This window comes from Orycteropus afer, unplaced genomic scaffold (genome assembly GCF_000298275.1).
Source record: "Orycteropus afer afer isolate SDZICR_OR568_19922 unplaced genomic scaffold, OryAfe1.0 scaffold00110, whole genome shotgun sequence".
Lineage (NCBI taxonomy): Eukaryota > Metazoa > Chordata > Mammalia > Tubulidentata > Orycteropodidae > Orycteropus > Orycteropus afer.
In genome coordinates, this window is record NW_006921697.1 from 4,867,380 (window position 1) to 4,885,242 (window position 17,863).

At 48.3% G+C, this 17,863-nt stretch overlaps 2 protein-coding genes across 2 annotated transcripts in view; one reads left to right on the forward strand and one right to left on the reverse strand.

Annotated features, from left to right (window-relative positions):
- Positions 1-9,338, forward strand: part of HMGXB3 (HMG-box containing 3) — a 67,031-nt gene extending 57,693 nt beyond the window's left edge. The window contains exons 17-21 of the mRNA XM_007943605.1: positions 2,800-3,019; positions 4,337-4,470; positions 5,200-5,316; positions 7,727-7,936; positions 8,871-9,338. Of these exons, the coding sequence (XP_007941796.1) occupies positions 2,800-3,019; positions 4,337-4,470; positions 5,200-5,316; positions 7,727-7,936; positions 8,871-9,338 (1,149 nt within the window). The remainder of the gene's footprint in view (positions 1-2,799; positions 3,020-4,336; positions 4,471-5,199; positions 5,317-7,726; positions 7,937-8,870) is intronic.
- A 1,887-nt stretch (positions 9,339-11,225) lies between these two features.
- The window catches only part of CSF1R (colony stimulating factor 1 receptor), a 41,522-nt gene continuing 34,884 nt past the window's right edge, over positions 11,226-17,863 (reverse strand). Inside the window, exons 15-21 of the mRNA XM_042781347.1 lie at positions 14,932-15,023; positions 14,730-14,827; positions 13,577-13,699; positions 13,384-13,495; positions 12,355-12,454; positions 11,470-11,578; positions 11,226-11,372 (exon numbers count right to left, since the gene is read on the reverse strand). Of these exons, the coding sequence (XP_042637281.1) occupies positions 11,226-11,372; positions 11,470-11,578; positions 12,355-12,454; positions 13,384-13,495; positions 13,577-13,699; positions 14,730-14,827; positions 14,932-15,023 (781 nt within the window). The remainder of the gene's footprint in view (positions 11,373-11,469; positions 11,579-12,354; positions 12,455-13,383; positions 13,496-13,576; positions 13,700-14,729; positions 14,828-14,931; positions 15,024-17,863) is intronic.

The window sequence follows — 17,863 nt, forward strand, 5'->3', positions numbered from 1 at the left end:
AACTCTTAAGCACGTGAGAGAGAGTGGGAACCTCCCAGAACATTGTATTGTGCCACGCCCAACAGAAATAACCCAGGTGGATAGCTCCTCAGTTGCTCATAGAAAATCCCACCTTGGAGTTTACAAAGACTTATGGGTAGAAAAGCCACACTAAGTAATTTACTACACTGCACAGACACATTCAAATCTGATTGCCTAATAGTAGTAATAATAATAATGCAGCTAAGATTTATTGACTATACTTACTACATATGCCAAGTGCTTACTCTGTACTAAGTGCTTTACTACATGACGTAATTCTCACCACAACCCTGTGGGGTATATAGATGAGAGAACTGAAGTTCAGGAAGACTTGCCCCAGGCCACCCAGCCAGGAAGGGGTAGAGCTGAGACTTGATCTTGGTCTGACTCACTCTGGATTCTGAGCGCCTTAACACTGCCATGCTCACCAGTGCCTCCTGGGAAGGACTCAGAGCTCTGGTTTTTCTAATCAGATCTGGCCACAGACTTTTGGCTTCTAGGATAGACAGAAGCCCACCTACTGCCAAGCTCACATCTAGCTGGCACTTGTCCTGATTGAGGTTCCTTCTTCACAAAATGGAGTCGCATCCCCTCACTCTCAGTATGCATATCTCTTCCCCTTCTTTGATACCAGGTACTTCTTTCTTAGAAGCCAGAATTTTCTTTATTTTCCCTTTTTATGTGTGGAGAGAGGTGTGGCGGGTGTGGGGAAGGGGGTACTCTGAAGTCTATGAAATAAAGTTCTTTTTAACAAAACTTAAGCATGCAGTTGTCTTTGGAGCGACTGCCGGACCCTCCACTCAGGCTGTATAGAGGAGGACCCTAGAGTGATGATGGTAGCCATGTCAGTTCATGTACATACAACATACTCAGCTGCCGTTTTCTGTTACCATGCTTTTTGTGGAGTAGGTAGTAGGCTCAGCAGGCCATCTTCCCTGAGCAGATACCTTGTGACCTTCCCTGAGCAGGTTGTCTGTGAAAGTTGGGGGAGTACGGGGTGGAGTTTTACCTTATGCTCACACCATGCACTAAATACCATGTGAGATGAGAACAACAGAGAAGTAAGATGGGGGGGTTGTTGTGTTGAGCAGCGGTTCTCAGGCTTTAGCAGGCATAAAAATTAACCTAGGGCAGTGGTTCTCAAATGTTTTATCATTAAAGGCTTGCTGGGCCACACCCACGTAGTTTCTGATTCATGGGTTGGGTGGGGATGATAATTTGCATTTCTAGGTGATGCCTATGCTGCTGGTCCAGAGACCACACCTTGAGAATCTTATAAAAATGTAAATTCTTGGCAATCACATATTAATGTGGGGCCCAGATACTGCATTGCTGATAAGTAACCCAAATGACTGATAGAGATAGCATGAGCAAGGTCACACATAGAAGAGGGCATACAAGAAGAAAAATTTAATAGCTAAGTGCTAGATGCCTAAACCTACTGCCACTGAGTTGATTCTGACTCATTGTGACCCTATAGAACAGAATAGAACTGTCCCATAGGGTTTCTAAGGCTGTCAGATCTTCACAGAAACAGGTTGCTTCATCTTTCCTCTGTGGAGCAGCTAGTGGGTTTGCACTGCCAACCTTTTGGTTAGCAGCCGAATGCTTTAACAACTATGCCACCAGAGCTGCTTCAGATGCCTACAATAGATACGTAAATGCTGTGTAAATTAGAGAAGATACTTGTGTACTGACAAAGTCTGAGAAAATCTTCTGGAGGAGGTGGGGATCAGTAGGGCCTTGGAAGATAGATTAATTTCACTGAACAGAATTCTGGTTGTGGGAAGTGTTTCTGCCACAGGGTACATAAAGGGATTAAGGGCTTGGGTGTGGATCTAGACCTGTGTTTTCATTTTTATCCCTTTTGCTAATAATGGTCTCACCTCACACCTCTCCCAGGCTTGTATCCAAAACCCACTGCCATTGAGTCAATTCTGACTCATAGTGACCTCTATACGACAGAGTATAACTGCCTCTTAGGGTTTCTAAGTCTATAAGTCTTTATGGAAGCAGACTGCCTCATCTTTCTCCTGCAGAGCAACTGGTGGGTTTGAATCACCAGCCTTTTGGTTAGCAACCACATGCTTTAACCACTGTACCACCAGAGCTCCTTTAGGCTTGTGTAAATGAAAAAACCAAACTCACTGCTGTCGTCAGATCCAACTCACAGCAACCCCTCCTTGGGTTTCCAAGGCAGTATCACTATGAAAGTAGATTGCCCAACCTTCCTTCCAAAGAGTGGCTGATAGGTAGTAGTGGTTAATTAGAAAGTGACACATAATAGGTACTCACATCCCATTGCTATCAAGTCGATTCTGAGTCATGGTGATACTGTAGGACAGAGTAGAACTGTCCTGTAGAGTTTCCCAGGCTATAATCTTTTATGGAAGACTGCTACATCTTTCTCCTGTGCAATGGCTGGTGAGTTTGAACCTTGAACTGCTGACCTTTTGCTTAGCAGCCAAGCACTTAACCACTGTAGCTCCCCTTTCCTCAGAAGGCAGGGAAAATGACACTAATAAAGATAGAGAAGCAGGAAGGGACTTAGGAACTGTTCACACCAGGGGTACTGTTGTATGGCAGAAAGACATGTGGCCCAAAGGCACTTGGGTACTGGATTGCCAGAATTTGGGAGGCCTCTGCAGTGCATGGCTCTCAGTCTCCTCCCCTTCACAGCGCCTTGGTTCTTGTGTGTATGAAGAAGGGGTAAAGATTATTCTGTTACTAATGTTCTGTGGCTCCTACAGTTTGACCTTTTTTATCCTGACCTTTTAGTTCACCTGGCCTGAGTTCTTGGGCTCTAGTGAGGTAAACATGGAGGACTTTTGGGCCACGATGGAGACAGAGGTGATTGAGCAGGTGGCGTTCCCTGCCAGCATCCCTATCACCAAGTTTGATGCCTCTGTTATTGCCCCCTTCTTCCCACCACTCATGAGAGGAGCTGTGGTCGTCAACACTGAGAAAGACAAAAACCTGGATGTGCAGCCAGCACCTGGTAAGGCCACCTGGTCGCTGACTGGGGTCAGGGAAGGGCCTGGTCAAGAGTCTGGGACATTGTCCCCAGCAAGACAACACAAATGATGGAGAATGATGGAAAAATTACGGCAACCTGTGACAAAGTCTTTTAGGGATTAAAGTCATAGTAGTGAGTTTCAAAGAGCTGCCAGCCAGATTGTATGGGAACAGGACACACACAGCTCACTGTCAGCATTTGGGGAAGGACTACACTGAGCAGTGGAAATCTGGAGAAAAATGCTGGTGAGGAAGCCCCAATATCGCAAATGCCATTGAGTATGTGAAGGGAGTTAGGATGGCAAGGAATCTGCCATTTAAATCGGTCTTTCAGGTGGTTTTGCAGGTGGATTACCATTGAGAAATTCTGGCCTAGCTCTTAAGGGCATAGGTTTCTGACAATTTGGGTTTGATTCCCAGCTATGCCATTCAGTAGCTATGTGACCTCTGGCAAGTCCTTCCATTGCCCCGAGCCTCTGTTGCTTTGTGTACAAAGAGGGCATTGTAAATAATGTTACTGACCTCCTAGGTTGTGAAAATTGAGTTAATAACATAGTTATAGTGATACCTTCTACTTTTATTTTTGTTTTCCCTTTGTAACTCAGTAAGAAATAGGTTTTACATTCTGACTGGAAATGATACCCGTATGTGTGTATACCTGTGACTCAGACAAAACAGTCACAAAACAGTACTTGTTCTCACCAAGAGCAGCACACTTTATTTTCTATTTTATTTCATTTTAAAAACGCCAGATATGACCTGCTAAATTGAATTCATCACTATTTAATATGTTGTGACCCACAATTTAAAAAACAGTGGTTCTTAAACCTCATGTCCTATATGCTGCGTCAAGGCCCAGGAATTGGTTGTCTGTGTGTTGATTAGTTCTGTTGGTTAGCTTGGCTGAGGCACTTAGTGTGTAGAGAATATTTCTCAAATGAGAGCTTCTGTCCTTTTGTTGCTGCAGTTCTGGTTCAGATCTTGATGCTGAAAAACCTCAGGAGGTTTTGGTTTAAAAGCTGACCTGTACCAGGGTCCTTTGTACAGTCTATCTGCTGGATCTGTCACTTGCAGATGTTCTAGGTCACAAAGCCAGTTCTGGAAAATCTCAAACGCATACCAGTCAGAGCTGCCATGAGTCCCATCTCTTCCAACATTCAAAGTGATCAGTGCAGAGCTTGCTTCCACTACTTGCCATAGGCCAAGCCCCTGGTTCTATTCATCCTTACGTGTAAGGGGCTACCCGTGACCTCTGTTGGCTGGCAGCACGCAGTGCCCTTAGTGCTGTCATCTCTTACAGGCAATGGTAGTGCCTTGGTGAGGCTGCTCCAGGAGGGTACCTGTAAGCTTGATCAAATTGGCTCCTACAGTGAGGAAGAGCTACAGCAACTGCTGAGCCAGTGTGGCATCCCTTTTGGGGCAGAAGACTCCAAGGTGAGTATCAGGAACAGAAGGGGAGATAGAGGCTCTGGGAGCAGGCTGGCTGGTCAACTTTTCTGGGAAGGAATAGGGATGCCTGTGACCAGTCACTTGTGTTGGACAGAGGGTGCTGGTAGTAAGGGTGGCCTGGGAGAGAGTAGCCAGATCCTGACATGCGTATGAGGCCTTTTCTCCATTCAGTTCCTTGTATTCAAGGTAATGGATCTAGACTTTGGAGTTAATGATATTGAGTCTCCTGCTTATTATATGTGACCTTTACCTTTCTGAGCCTTGTTCTCATTTGTGAAATATTGTTAGTTCCTGTTGAGTCTGAAAATCACCAAAATACTGACCTCATGAGGTTGTTGTGAGAAATAAAGTATCTGGTTATTACCTATCCACACTCTTAGAAAACAAGTGCTATTAGAGAGAAAAAAGGGGAACATTATTTACTTTCCTTCATGGCTCTGGGCTTTTGACAATTTTATGCTTCCTTCAAGTCCAAATTAAAATGTTAGCTCCTCTTTGCAGCTTTTCCTGATTGGCCTGTGAAAAGTAGGATGGACCCAGACCTAAGAATCTCCATCTGTACCTAGAAGAGGCTGGGCTGAGGATGCTGCAAGGCTGACTCTAGCCCTGATAGTTGATTCTGTTGCTTTAGGTGTTGAAGTAGACAGCTGTGCTGAGCACCAGCGTGGTGCTTAGCATTCACTCCCTGCTTTTAATCTGTCCTTTTTACCCCAGGACCAGCTCTGCTTCTCCTTGTTGGCCCTCTATGAATCTGTACAGAATGGAGCCAGAGCTAGACAGCCCCCACCGCATCTCACAGGGGGTAAAATCTACAAAGTGTGCCCCCATCAGGTAAGAGGGTAGTAGGGGAGAGCTTGGGGTGAATTTGTTCAAGTCTGTTTTACCTGTTACCCTGAGGACGGAGATGGCTGTAAGAGGCTTTTCCTGCTCTTCACTCACAGTGAAGGTTAACTGATAATAATTTAAGGCAGTAGGGAAGGGATAGAGTGACATGGAATGAGAGAGGTGGGATTTGAGCTCGGCATCAACACTGTTGACATTTTGGGCCAGATAATTCTTTAATGGGGTCTGGCCTGTGTATGTTAAGATGTTTATCAGCATCCCTGGCCTCCAGTGCATTAGATAGCCAGGGGCACAGCCCCCCTCTTCCCAGTTGTGACAACCAAAAATGTCCTCAGACACTTCCAGATGTTCCTTGGGGAGCAGACTCACCCTGGTTCTGAACCACTAGAATAGACACACATGAGATAACCTCAAGAAAAGGGAAGGCTTTGTTTTTTTTTTTTTTTTTTTTTTTTGTCTTGTCTTGTTTGTAGAATACACGAGAATTAAAAGAATACCAAGAACTACAGCCACTCTAGACACTCTCAGCATGTCATCTTCTAAGTTTTTCTCTCATCGCTTGGCTCATATTTGGTTCCTTGTATCTAAACTCAGACCCATAGCATCTCTTTCTGCCTGCTGGTCTAGTTTCTTAGGATTTCCCAGGTCAGAGTGCCCATACAGAGAATCTGATTGATCCAGCTCATCCTTTAGTGGCCAAGCTTAGGTCACTGGGAAGCCTGTGGAGTGCCCACCTATGGGCTAGGGAGGGAAGCTGGGCCATTCATCAGTGAGTATTTAATTAGCACCTGACCATGTGCTGGGCCCTGCATTGGTGGCTAAGGGTCCAGGGATGAATGAATTCATATTGTTGTTAGCTGTCATCGAGATGGCATTTGTCTCATGACCACCCCATGCACAACAAAATGTATTGCTGTCCAGCCCTGTTCTATCTTCATAATGGGCTGCAGATCAGACTGTTGTCATCCAGAGAGTTTTCACTGGCTAAATTTTAGAAGTAGATCTCTAAGCCTTTTTTCTTAGTCTGGAAGCTCCACTGAATCCTATTTAGCATCATGGCAACGCACAAGCCTCCACTGACTGTGTATGAGATACATTGACCATGAATCAAATCCAGGCCTCCTGCGTGGAAGGTGAAAATTCTACCACTGAAACACTGATGTCCTTGAGCTTGTATTTTAGTGGAGGAATAAAGTCACCACAGCTTGTGGCAGTAGCTCTGAAGGAGCTAGACAAAAGCCTGGAATAGCAAGTAACAGGGAAGGACCTGGTCTGTGTAGAACAACCAGAGAAGGCTGAGACCTGAAGGATGGGGAGGAGCCCTGGTGATGAGCCAGGGAAGGAATGTTCCAGGCAAAGATGGGAAGGTGCAGTGACCCAAGAGGAGGGAGGTTGGAGGTGTCAGTAGAGGCCAGATCACATCATGCTTCATAGGTCCTAGCAGCAGTTTGGATTTTATTCTGATAGGGGAGCCAGTGAATGGTTTTGAATGGGGAGTGGGAGTGGTGACACAGTCTGGTTTTGGCTTTCAGAAGCTCACTCTGATTGCCTGTAGAAGGGTGTGCGCTGGATAACCATCAGATCAACTCTGGAACAGGGTGTACCATATGACAGGGTAGGCCCAGAAAGATACTGGGGGCAAAAAGCTCACTGGCCTGTCACTAACTGGGGAAAGGTTGGCCTAATAAGCCTTCAGTGCTCTGAGGTAAATGAGCCAGCAGGGTGACCTGGCTGTTCAAAAGGGAAGCAGATCAACTCCTTTAACAAAATCCTTTGTCTGAGGGAGATGCTTGAAGATTCACAAGAACATGATGGGGCATCTGTGGGGGCAAAGGTAGGGAGGTAGAGTTGGGTAGAATTCTCCAGTGTATGCAGAGCTGCCCAGCTGTGGTATGTTGCCTGGGTGCCTGGTCAGCGGAAGTGTTTACTGGACTCCATCAGAGGCTCCCAACTAGCAGCACTTAGGATCTAGTGGGGAGCTTGCTATAAACAGCTACTTAAATTGTATCCCATAGACCCTAATAATTCCTTACGTTTGGGTTGAGGCCAGGAGTCCACATTTTCATCAGCTCCTAGTGAGGGTGCTGTGCAGCAGTGTTGGGAACCATTGGACTTAGGTGATGCTTTGGTAGATGATATGTTGGAGGATGTTTTGAGCAGCTGCCCTCTGCCTCATTTGCAGACAGCTGCTCCCAGCTCCTCATTGGAGGGCAGGTGACTTCATCTACTTCAATTAGGGACACAAGCAGGAAAGGAGCAGAATGCCATTGGCTCTAGCAGGGTGGCCAAGGATTCAGTCATGAAACCTGTTTGCTGCTCTTCCTGGCAAGAAGTATGTGAGGACTGTTTATAGATCTGCTGCCTAACCCTGTACTCTGCCCTCCCTCCCCCATGCCAGGTGGTTTGTGGCTCTAAGTACCTTGTGCGGGGTGAGAGCGCCCGTGACCATGTAGATCTACTTGCCTCTTCTCGCCATTGGCCACCTGTCTACGTGGTAGATATGGCCACACCAGTGGCTCTATGTGCTGATCTCTACTACCCAGAGCTGACCAACCAGATGTGGGGGAAGAACCAGGGCTGTTTCTCTAGCCCCATGGAACCACCTGTGGTGAGTACCTCTGGAGGAACTAGAATAAATCATGGTTCTTCAGGAAGTCATCCCCAACATCCTTTATCTCTACCAATATTTTGTCTTGTTGCTCTGTAACCAGCATTTACTCCACAAATATTTACTGAGCAATCCCAGTGAGTCAGGCTACAGCATGTTACTTAGTAGTCAGGATATCCCAAATGTACTACATAGCATGTCTGTTGTGATCTAGAGACACATTGGTGTAGAAAACTCTGATCTTACTCAACCTTCTTCTATTAAAAGGAAAAAGTAAGGCCTAGCAAGGGGAGTGGACTTGTCCAGGGTCACACAGCAAGTTAGTGGCAGAGCCCTTGTCTTTTGCCATGATACACACTGTCTCAGGCACTTGAGAGGCATTGGCCTTCTAAGGCCAGCTGTGCCCTTTGCTGGAAGAAATACTAGGACTGTTACTAAGAGGAAGGTACTCAGGAAATGAGTGAGTACCTCTGTTAGGTTGTATTATGGGAGGGTAAGACCTCTCTGGCTTTGCCTCGAAGAAAACAACATTGTCATCATGCATCTTTTCTGTACTTCCTGGGCTCAGTGACTCTGTGAGCTTGTCCTGGGGACTCCAGAAAGGCATCGTAGTCTTAGTCAGAACCAGTCCCTCCCTACTTCCACTGCAGCCCCAAGCCTGAATTGACTAATCATAATAACAATAACAGTTTGTATAATCCAACATCAGCTCTGAGAATGGATGTAGTCACTATTACCATTCCCTGTTCTCACATGAGGAAATGGAGGTACAGAAAGGAGAAGGAGAGGAGACTGCATCAGGAGACATAGTTCAGTGGTGAAGCTAGGGTTTGAACCAGGGCTGTCCAACCCCACAGTCTTTGCTCTAATCCACCACACAGGTTCCGCCTTAGTCATTCCTTCATGCACACGTGGCTTCTTGTATCTCTTCTAGAGTGTGTCCTGCCCAGAGCTCTTGGACCAGCACTATACTGTGGACATGACAGAGACTGAGCACTCTGTCCAGCACCCAGTCACTAAGACGGCTACACGGCGCATTGTCCATGTAGGCACAGAGCCCAGTCCTGGTGACCCCAGTTCTGGGCACCACTCCCTAACCTTATGCCCTGAGCTGGCACCCTACGCAGCCATCCTGGCCTCCATCACAGACAGCAAACCAAACAGTGTCCGCCAGCAGCCTGTTGCCTTTGACAATGCCACCCACTATTACCTCTATAACCGCCTCGTAGACTTCCTCACCAGCCGCGAGATTGTCAACCGGCAGATCCACGACATTGTGCAGAGCTGCCAGCCTGGCGAAGTGGTCATCCGGGATACCCTCTACCGCCTTGGCGTGGCTCAGATCAAGACAGAGACAGAGGAGGAAGGAGAGGAAGAAGAGGTGGCCACAGTGGCAGAATGAGCCAGGCTGTTATACAGGGATTGCACCATCTCTCTCAAGCCATAGTAAGGGCCTTGCCTGAGGCAGATCTATCCAGCAAACCAGCAGAAGTGTTCACCAGTGGGGAGGGCCTCTGACTGCTGGGACTGACCAAAGAGCTTCCATTTCCTGAGCAAAGTGGAGCCCAGGATCCTTGGTCCCGAACCTCACCACCCATTGGGGGTCAGGTGTGGCACCGGAAAACTCTTCACTGGGCCCTGAGAGAGTATTTGGGGAACATAGTCTGTTCAACAGAAGGGAAGAGAGACTGAGGGAAAGGCTGATGGCTAGTGGGGCTTCCCTTGGGCCTGGTGTGGGTCAGGGTAGAGGTCCTCGGAGTTGGCCAAGGCAGGAATCTCAGAGCTAGAAGGAAATGCTGCTCAGGCATCTCTTCCCTCCATCGAGGTAACCCTGTTTCCAGTCCCTGAAGCCACATGTGTTCCATAGCCTGTTGCCTTTGATTTGGGGCCTTGAGGGCCTCATCAGCTCTAGGGGTTCCTTTGGGCACTTGATTCTCCCTGGAGGAGGGATGCATTTCTCGAGTCTGCTCTAACCTGTACCCAAACCTAGGGGAAGCTGAGGAGGGAGAGACAGCCACAGCTCTCCCAGGCCTTTTCTCTATCCCGAGCTTTGAGGAAGAGGATCCCCTCCTCCTTTCCCTGGTTGCCACTGCTGCACCCTACATCCTCTTGGGCCATGGGACCGTCACCAGAGAGGGGATGCAGCCCATGGTTATGACACAACCTGGCAGCAGTAGAAAAAACTCCCTTCTGTGAAGGGGAAGCAGATTGGGCCACAAGGAAACAGCAGGACTGGCTCAAGTGCCCATAGTTTGCTTAGGGCACGGAAATTGGCCGTATGTTATTTAATTTATTAAGAGGAGTGGAGTAGGTGGCTTTTTCCCCTCCCTCTTCCCCTGACAAGAATAAAGTTTATTAAATTATCTGGTCTGGGTAAATAAGAGTCAATCCATGGTCATAGTGTGGGCACAGTACAGTTGAGCTCCAGAGGTGCTACACATGAAGGAGGTCCCAGGGGGTTGGCTGGTGCCAGTGTGGCACAAAGAATCAGAGAGCCAGCTGCATTAATACTGTTAGTTTAATGTTGACGGAGACATCCTGGAGTGTGACTGTTAGTTGTTAGGATTCAACTTGGAAAAGCGCATGCTTCTTGCTTGGTGTGGCCAGCCACACGCCAAAGTCCTGTGCTTTCCCGCCCAGGATGACAGAGTACTAGGCAGAACACCCCTAACTTTTAGCTGCCACGTGGCTCATTACATCAGTTCCAGATCCAGGTGGAGTGGGGTTGAGGTGAAGGCTTTTATAGGGCAGAGACCGGGAGGTGCTGTTAGATTCTTATAAAGGAGCCACCTTCCCTGAGGGTTTGAGCTGAGTGCAGCCTGCGAGCACCTGCCTCCCCACCTGCTGCAGTCAAGCAAGGGGGCTCCTGTGTTCTGCTGCTCTGGGGAGCCTTGTTTTCTCAGCACTAGGGTAGCTCCTGAGGGCTTGTGAGGCATACAACCATCGACACGTAAGAGGGCTAGGGAAAGGGGTTCCTGGAAGTGGGAACAAGGTTAAAAGAGTGAGCTGGGGGTTCACCAGTTGGCATAGCAAACATGAGGCTGGCAGCATTGAGAACGGTGGGGGAGGGGGGAGGGGCTCAGCCCCCAGCCGCTTACTGGCAGTGATGGCCCAGGTTCTGGAAGTGGGGTCCTCTGACCACCTGTGGGTCGTCCATATTCCTGAGTTTCAGAGCTGGGCAGGCTGTTGAGTGACAGACCAAGGGCAGAGTTTGTGTTTTCTCCATGTTGCCCATGCATGGAAGAGTGGAAGCTTGGAGGAGAGGCAGCACTTCCCTGCCATCACCTCCTTAGCAGAACTGGTAGTTGTTGGGCTGCAGCAGTGGCTGGGAACTGTCCCCTTGCTCACAGCAGGCCAAGTGCTCGCTTGAGCTCTCTTCCTCTGGCTCACTGCTGCCGCCACCACCACTGCTGCTGCTGGATAGGTTGGCATAGTCCTGAGGGCAGGAGAGGACAGGAGAGGGTCAGTCCTTATTCATCACGCCGAACCCGGCCTGCTTTAACAACCCCTGCCCTGAGCCTTGCCCCACTCACCTGTTCTTTCCTGTCCACTTTGACCTGCTCCTGAAGGAGGAAGCAGATCTGCTGGAAAGTGGGTCTGCGGGTGGGTTCCAGATCCCAGCAGGCTTGCATGATGCTGTATCTGGAGATTGGACAAGACAGGACAAGGAGCTTGTGAGAGGCTCCCCCCCGGTCTTCCCCCACCCCTAACAGTCATAGCCAGCAGAGGTCTAAAAGTGCGCTTAACACAAGACCTGTGCTAAGTTCTTGGCATGGTCTCTCATTTAATCACGGTAACTCCGGGAAAGGTACTTTTCATCACCCTGTTTTGGCAGATGAGGGAAGAAAGCTCTGAGATGGTAAGTATCTTGATCGAACTCATGAACTAAGAAGGGACAATCTTGAAGTTGGTGGATAGGTTTGAGGAACTGGCTGGAGAGGGTGAGAGCTGGTTAGTGGCTGGGTGGATCCACCATAGCAGAGTGGCTGGTTGGAAGCAGGGGAGGCTGCATGGAACATATATGGGTGCAGTGGGTGTAGTGACTAGCCAGCCAATGCAAAGACAGGAGGGCTGCTGGCCAGCTTGGGGCAGGGAGCAAGTGAGTGAGAACTCCTGGATCAGCTGGGGTGAGTGGCTTGTCAGGCTGCAGTGACAGGCCAGCTAGTGGACTCTAAAAGGCTGACGCCATAGGTCAGCAGGACAGGGAAAAGCATTCCTCTCAGTTAAAACTCCTCTCAGAACTTTCCCCCTCCCCCATGGTACCTAGGAAACAGTGGAGACCCAGGCTTGTTTTAGAGTGCATTGTGGGGGAGATGAAGCCTGACCCCAGAACCTTATGGAGAGAAAGAGTAGAGTAACATTCCCTTCCATCCCCGCCCATGGAAATTCAAAATCTGCGCTGGGACCCCTTCACTCACATATTCTTTGGGGCAAATGCAGGCTGGGCCATTTGGTAGCCGTCCTTCACCAATTTATAGAACTTGCTGTTTACCAGGATGCCAGGATAGGGGTTCAGCCCTGCAAAGTCCAAGGTCATGTGAGAAGCCATGCTCAGGAGCTCACCCTCACCTTCCCCTACACCTGTGTATATCAGTGAAGCTGAGGTGCCAGGGGTCCCACTTGGTCCGTGATGATGCTAGAATGGCAACTTCCCTTATCAAGTGCTTACTGTGGGCAAGGGGCTTAACTTTATAGGAAGCTGAGAGACTTCAGCCTGGCTGCCTCACACTGTAATATACTAAGAGCTCCAGTACAGGTCTTGGAGTCAGACCAGAACTTCAGTTGTTTATCAGTTAAAGATACACCTGCGCTACCTGAGGTGGTTAGAGAATTGAGTGCAAGTTCCTTGGGAGCCAGTAGAATAACTCAAGCTGGATAATGGTGATGTTTTTTTAGTAAGTCCTGTGGATAAAGCCAGAGCCCCTTGGGTGGTATGTTTGTTGTTTTAAATTGTGGTAAACACATATGTAACAAAACATTTGCCATTTCAACAGTCTTCACATGTATGGTTCAGTACATTAATTATGTTTATAATTCCACACCATCTTTAAGGACTGGTGGGACAGTGGTTAAGCACTCAGCTGTCAGCCAAAAGGTTGGCAGTTCAAACCCACCCAGTTACTCCATGCAAGAAAGATCTTTATCTGCTCTCCCAAGATTACAGCCTGAAAAACTCTATGAGGAAGTTCTACTTGGTAATACAGGGGGCTATTGAAAATTGACTTGATGGCGCCTAACAACAACAATAAATATCTCAGATAGAGAGGAAATGGCATGTATAAGCAGAGGGGTAGAAGGTGTGCCCAGTCTACACAGGAGATGTAGCTCTTGGTTTAGCTCAGCCCTTGCACATCTCTTCACTCCCGCCAATCCTTTCTCTCTCCTGGGCAGAAAGCAACCCTATAGTTACAACAAGGTACAGGGCATGGGGGTCCCCAGCAGCTTACCAAGTGAGAAAATCTCCCAGAGGAGGATGCCATAGGACCAGACATCACTCTGAACTGTGTAGACACAATCGAAGATGCTCTCTGGAGCCATCCACTTCACGGGCAGGCGGGCCTAGTACAGCAGTCCCGTGTCACCTTGGGTCCTGGCCCACCATCCCTTCCCCAGCCCAGCCCATCCAGTCCCAGCACTCACGTTGCCCTTGACAATGTAGTTGGAGTCATTCATGATGTCCCTAGCCAGCCCAAAGTCCCCAATTTTGGCCACACGCCCACTGGTCAACAGCACATTTCGGGCTGCCACATCCCGGTGGATGCACTGGGGGGAAGCACCACAAAGTTAGTCTGGGGCCCTTCCCTACCTGAGAATAAGGGGCAGGGAGGGCTTCAGGGGCCTTGGGGTCTCCCTCAGAGGAGGACATCAGTTTGAGCTCTTTACTCTGGACTCCTACCTTCTGCCAGGGCCCAGATCTGAGACAATCTGATGAAACCACCAGCACCCGAGTGCCATGCCCTCCTGACCTTTTGTCTCTAAGCAGCAGGAGCTGGCTGAGAGCTAGGATGTTCACTCAGGCCCCAGAAACAATGAGCCCCTCGTGCTGTGAGTAGGTGCCACCCTGAGGGCCTTATTCTGTGCTAGCCCCTTCCCTAAGCATTTGCACCTGTTTCAACCTTGTTTTCATCTGTGAGTGTGCTCATTTTTGTAGATGTAGAAATGCACTCAGAGTAAAAGAGTTGTTAAAAAGTTAAGAGTTAAATAGTTGCTCTAAGTCACACAGCAGAGCCAGCACTCAAGCCCAGGACTCCCAAGTCTGTGCTATTAGGGTGATGATAAAAGTCCTGCTCCTTAGCACTTACTCCTGGACTGAGTATTTTATGTCCTATCCTCAGAACAACTCTCTGAAGGAGGTTCCATTATCATCCCCATTTTACAGCATGAAAAGCTCATTGTTCTGGGGCCAAAGCAAAGACTCAGGCTTTCCCAGCTAAGAAAGGTTTTTTCAGCCCATGAGACCATGTGCTTTTGAGTAAAAGTGAATGAATAAAGTCAAGTCATGGAGAGAGTATTCTTCCCAGCCCGTGCACACTGGAGGCACAGGCAGTTGCTCAGGTGGTGGCTCCATTCCTCCTGAGGGAACCCTGGGCACTCCTTTTCCCACTCACTCCTGCTGCCCGTTGATGCCCTGCTTTCACTGCCCACTTTCTTCTTTGCACTCTGGTTCCTGCCTTGCCCCCATTCACGCTCCCCTATGCTCCCCTCATCCTCACTCATCCAGTGCCACGGGGATTCAGCCTCCCTCCAACAAGGGCCTAGCTAGCCACAAGCTCAGGGACTGGTTTTGACTCACGTTCTTAGAGGCAAGGAATGCCATGCCCTGGGCCACTTGGCTTGAGAAGTGGAGCAGGTCTCTGAGCTCCAGTGGCCACCCATGCTCCTTGTCCAGGCCTGTAGTGGGAAGAAGCTTCAGGGCTGTACCACCACACCTCTGCCCTTCCATGGTTCCAGCCCTTAGTGCCTCTTCTCTTTCCCCACCCCCGGTACCTCCTTACCTTGCTCAGAGAAAGAGTCATTTGAAGATGAAGTGGAGACAGGCCTCATCTCCACATAGGAGTCCATACCCTGGCTGGAGAAGCCACTGTCTCTAATAGGAGAGGGAGTCCAGAGGTCAGGGCAGATCATGCCTAACCCAGCCCCTCAGCAGCTGGCCTAGAGGTCAACTTGAACACCCCTTTGTGACAAGGAGCCCCCTCTGCCACATTCTGTCTCAATAATCGTTGATCTCTACTTGACCATCCCCAGTGACAGGAGCTTCTAACCAGTTCTACCTTTCATTAGCTCTACCTGTTAGAAAGTTCTTCATTGTTCCTATGGCAAATCTGCCCCTGAAATGTTCCTCTGGTCCTTGCTCTACTCTCATGGACCACAGAGAAGAAGTTAGCTCCCTCTTCCCTGCAGGGATTTGAATATACTCTGTGGCCCCCTCTTTGAGCAGTGTCTTCTCTAGACCAGGGTTCTTAGCCCTGATTTCACATTGAAGTCACCTGGGGAAACTTCTTGTTGAGAATATACACAGTAGAAATACACCAAGTTTCTACATGTACAATTTAATGACTGTTTATATTCAAATTGTGCAACTATTCAGATCCTTTTCTGAGTTATTCCTCCCTCATTACCAAAAACTCCTCCACAAGGGTCCCATGTAATCTTTCAAGTTGTTATTGTCAATTTGATCTCTTACAGATAATTCTTAAAAGAGCATACTGTTCAAGGCAGACCTTTTTTAGTAATTAAGCTATTGTTTGGTTTTAAGAAGACTTCAGGGGATGTTTTTGCTTTAAGGTTTAATGATTATCTCAAGGCAGTAAGTTGCAGGGGTTCATCCAACATTCATGGCTCCAGTAAGTCCATGAGAATTCCAACTTCTGTTCTACATTTTCCCCCTTTTGATCAGGATTCTTCCATAGAATCTTTGATCAAAATGTTCAGTCATGTTAGCTGGGCACCATCCAGTTTTGGTCTAATGTCAAAGGAGGCAATTGTTTATGAAGGCAATTAGCCACATATCCCATATCATCCTGTTCTTGACTGTCCTTCCTCTGTTGTTCCAGGTGAATAGAGACCAATTGTGCCTTAGATGGCCACACCTGCGGAATTTTTAACAACCCCCATGCTCAGGACACCAGACTATTGACTAGTGCAAAACCTAGTCATTCACATTTGTTAATCTCTCTAGGTGATTCCCATGTGCATCCTGGGTTGGACCACTGGTCTAGAGCAATGCTTCTTTAACTGTCCTCAACATGTTGTTGTTGTTGTTATGTGCCATCGAGTCGGCCCCGACTCATAGCGACCCCTCCTTGGGTTTCTGAGGCAGTATCACTACGGAAGTAGGATTGCCCAACCTTCCTTCCGAGGAGTGGCTGGTGGGTTTGAACCGCCAGCCTTCTGGTTAGCAGTCAAGTGCTTTAGCCACTATGCTACCAGAGCTCCTGTCCTCAACATACATATGAATAACCTGAGGATCTCATTACAATGCAGGTTCTTATTCAGCAGGGCTACCTAGGCCTGAGAGGCAACATTTCTATGAACTCCTAGGTGAGGCCTATGCCCCCACACTTTGAGTAGCAAGGGAGTTTGAGAAGCATTGCTCTAGATTAAATAGCCACTAATTCTAGTATTCCAACCAGATGTTTCTGGGCAATGCTCACCTTCCTATCCCCTCTGCTATACAGATGTACTCCTTGACAATGTCCATACTCTCATGTTCCCAGAAAGAGAACTCAGTGTTTTATTTATGGTCTGACCATGGCAAAACTATCCCCTCCCTTGTTCTAGAAATGATACTTCTATTAATGTAGCATGGAACCTATTGGCAGGAATGGTTCACGTGCCATTTGACGTTGAAATCACCTCATCCCCTGACTCTTCCCTACTTGCAGATTCCATAATGGAAGCAAATATTTTTCTCTGGTTCTTGTTTTGATTTGATCTGGCCTGAGGCCCAACGTGAACCGCCCTCACAAAGGGGAGTCAGAAGGAGAATGCCTGTTGGATCCCCATTTTTGAGGATACTGGATAGAGAGAAATGGCTGCTTGGCAGCCGACAGTGGCAAGATAAGGATTGTTGGCTTGGAACCCTGCCCATTCTGATCTGGTCTCGGCCCTCAGCAGCCTGGCTCTGAGGCCTTCACAAGCCCCCAATACCAAGACCTCTAGAGGCATTGATTACATTCTTCAAGTTGTGCAACCATCCTCATCCTTTTTTTTTCTGAGATCTGTGTGGCTCAGGTAGGTGAGTCCTGGACCAGGAGCTAGACCATCTCTGCCTCCACCCTGACTCATGTGTAACACAAAACTTGCCACTTCCCACTCTGCTTCCCCATGTGGCTCCATCCATTGCCTCTGGGTGGTTTCCAGGAATCATAGCATTATGGAATGGCAAAGCCAGAAAGGCCCTGAGAGACCATCTCAACCCCCTGATGGCTTGCCTAGGGAAACTGAGGCCCAGGAGGGATGGTGACTTGGCCACAGTCATGCAGCCAATCCTGACACTTCATACCCTCTCAACCAACAAGGCCTCAGACTTTGCTCCACTTCTTTGTGGCAAGACAGTGATATTGACTACTTCTCAGTGGAATGGGTGCCCTGCAGTCCTTAAACCACCATGGGAGTGATGGGGTGCTTAGTCCCATGACCTGAAGCTCTGATCTGTTACAGATAGCAAGGTGATAGTGCAGTGGTTAAGTGCTCAGCTGCTAACTGAAAGGTCATCCGTTTGAACCCACCAACCACTCCATGGGAGAAATGACTTGATGGTCTGCTCCCATAAAGATTACAAAGTAGGAAACTATACATGCCACTCTGTCAACAGGGTCACTATATATTCAACAGTACATAACAACCACCACCAAGCCATGAGCTGCCCATCTTTGCCCTCCAAACTCCCGCACATAGCTGGTGCTCAAATATTTGATGAATGAT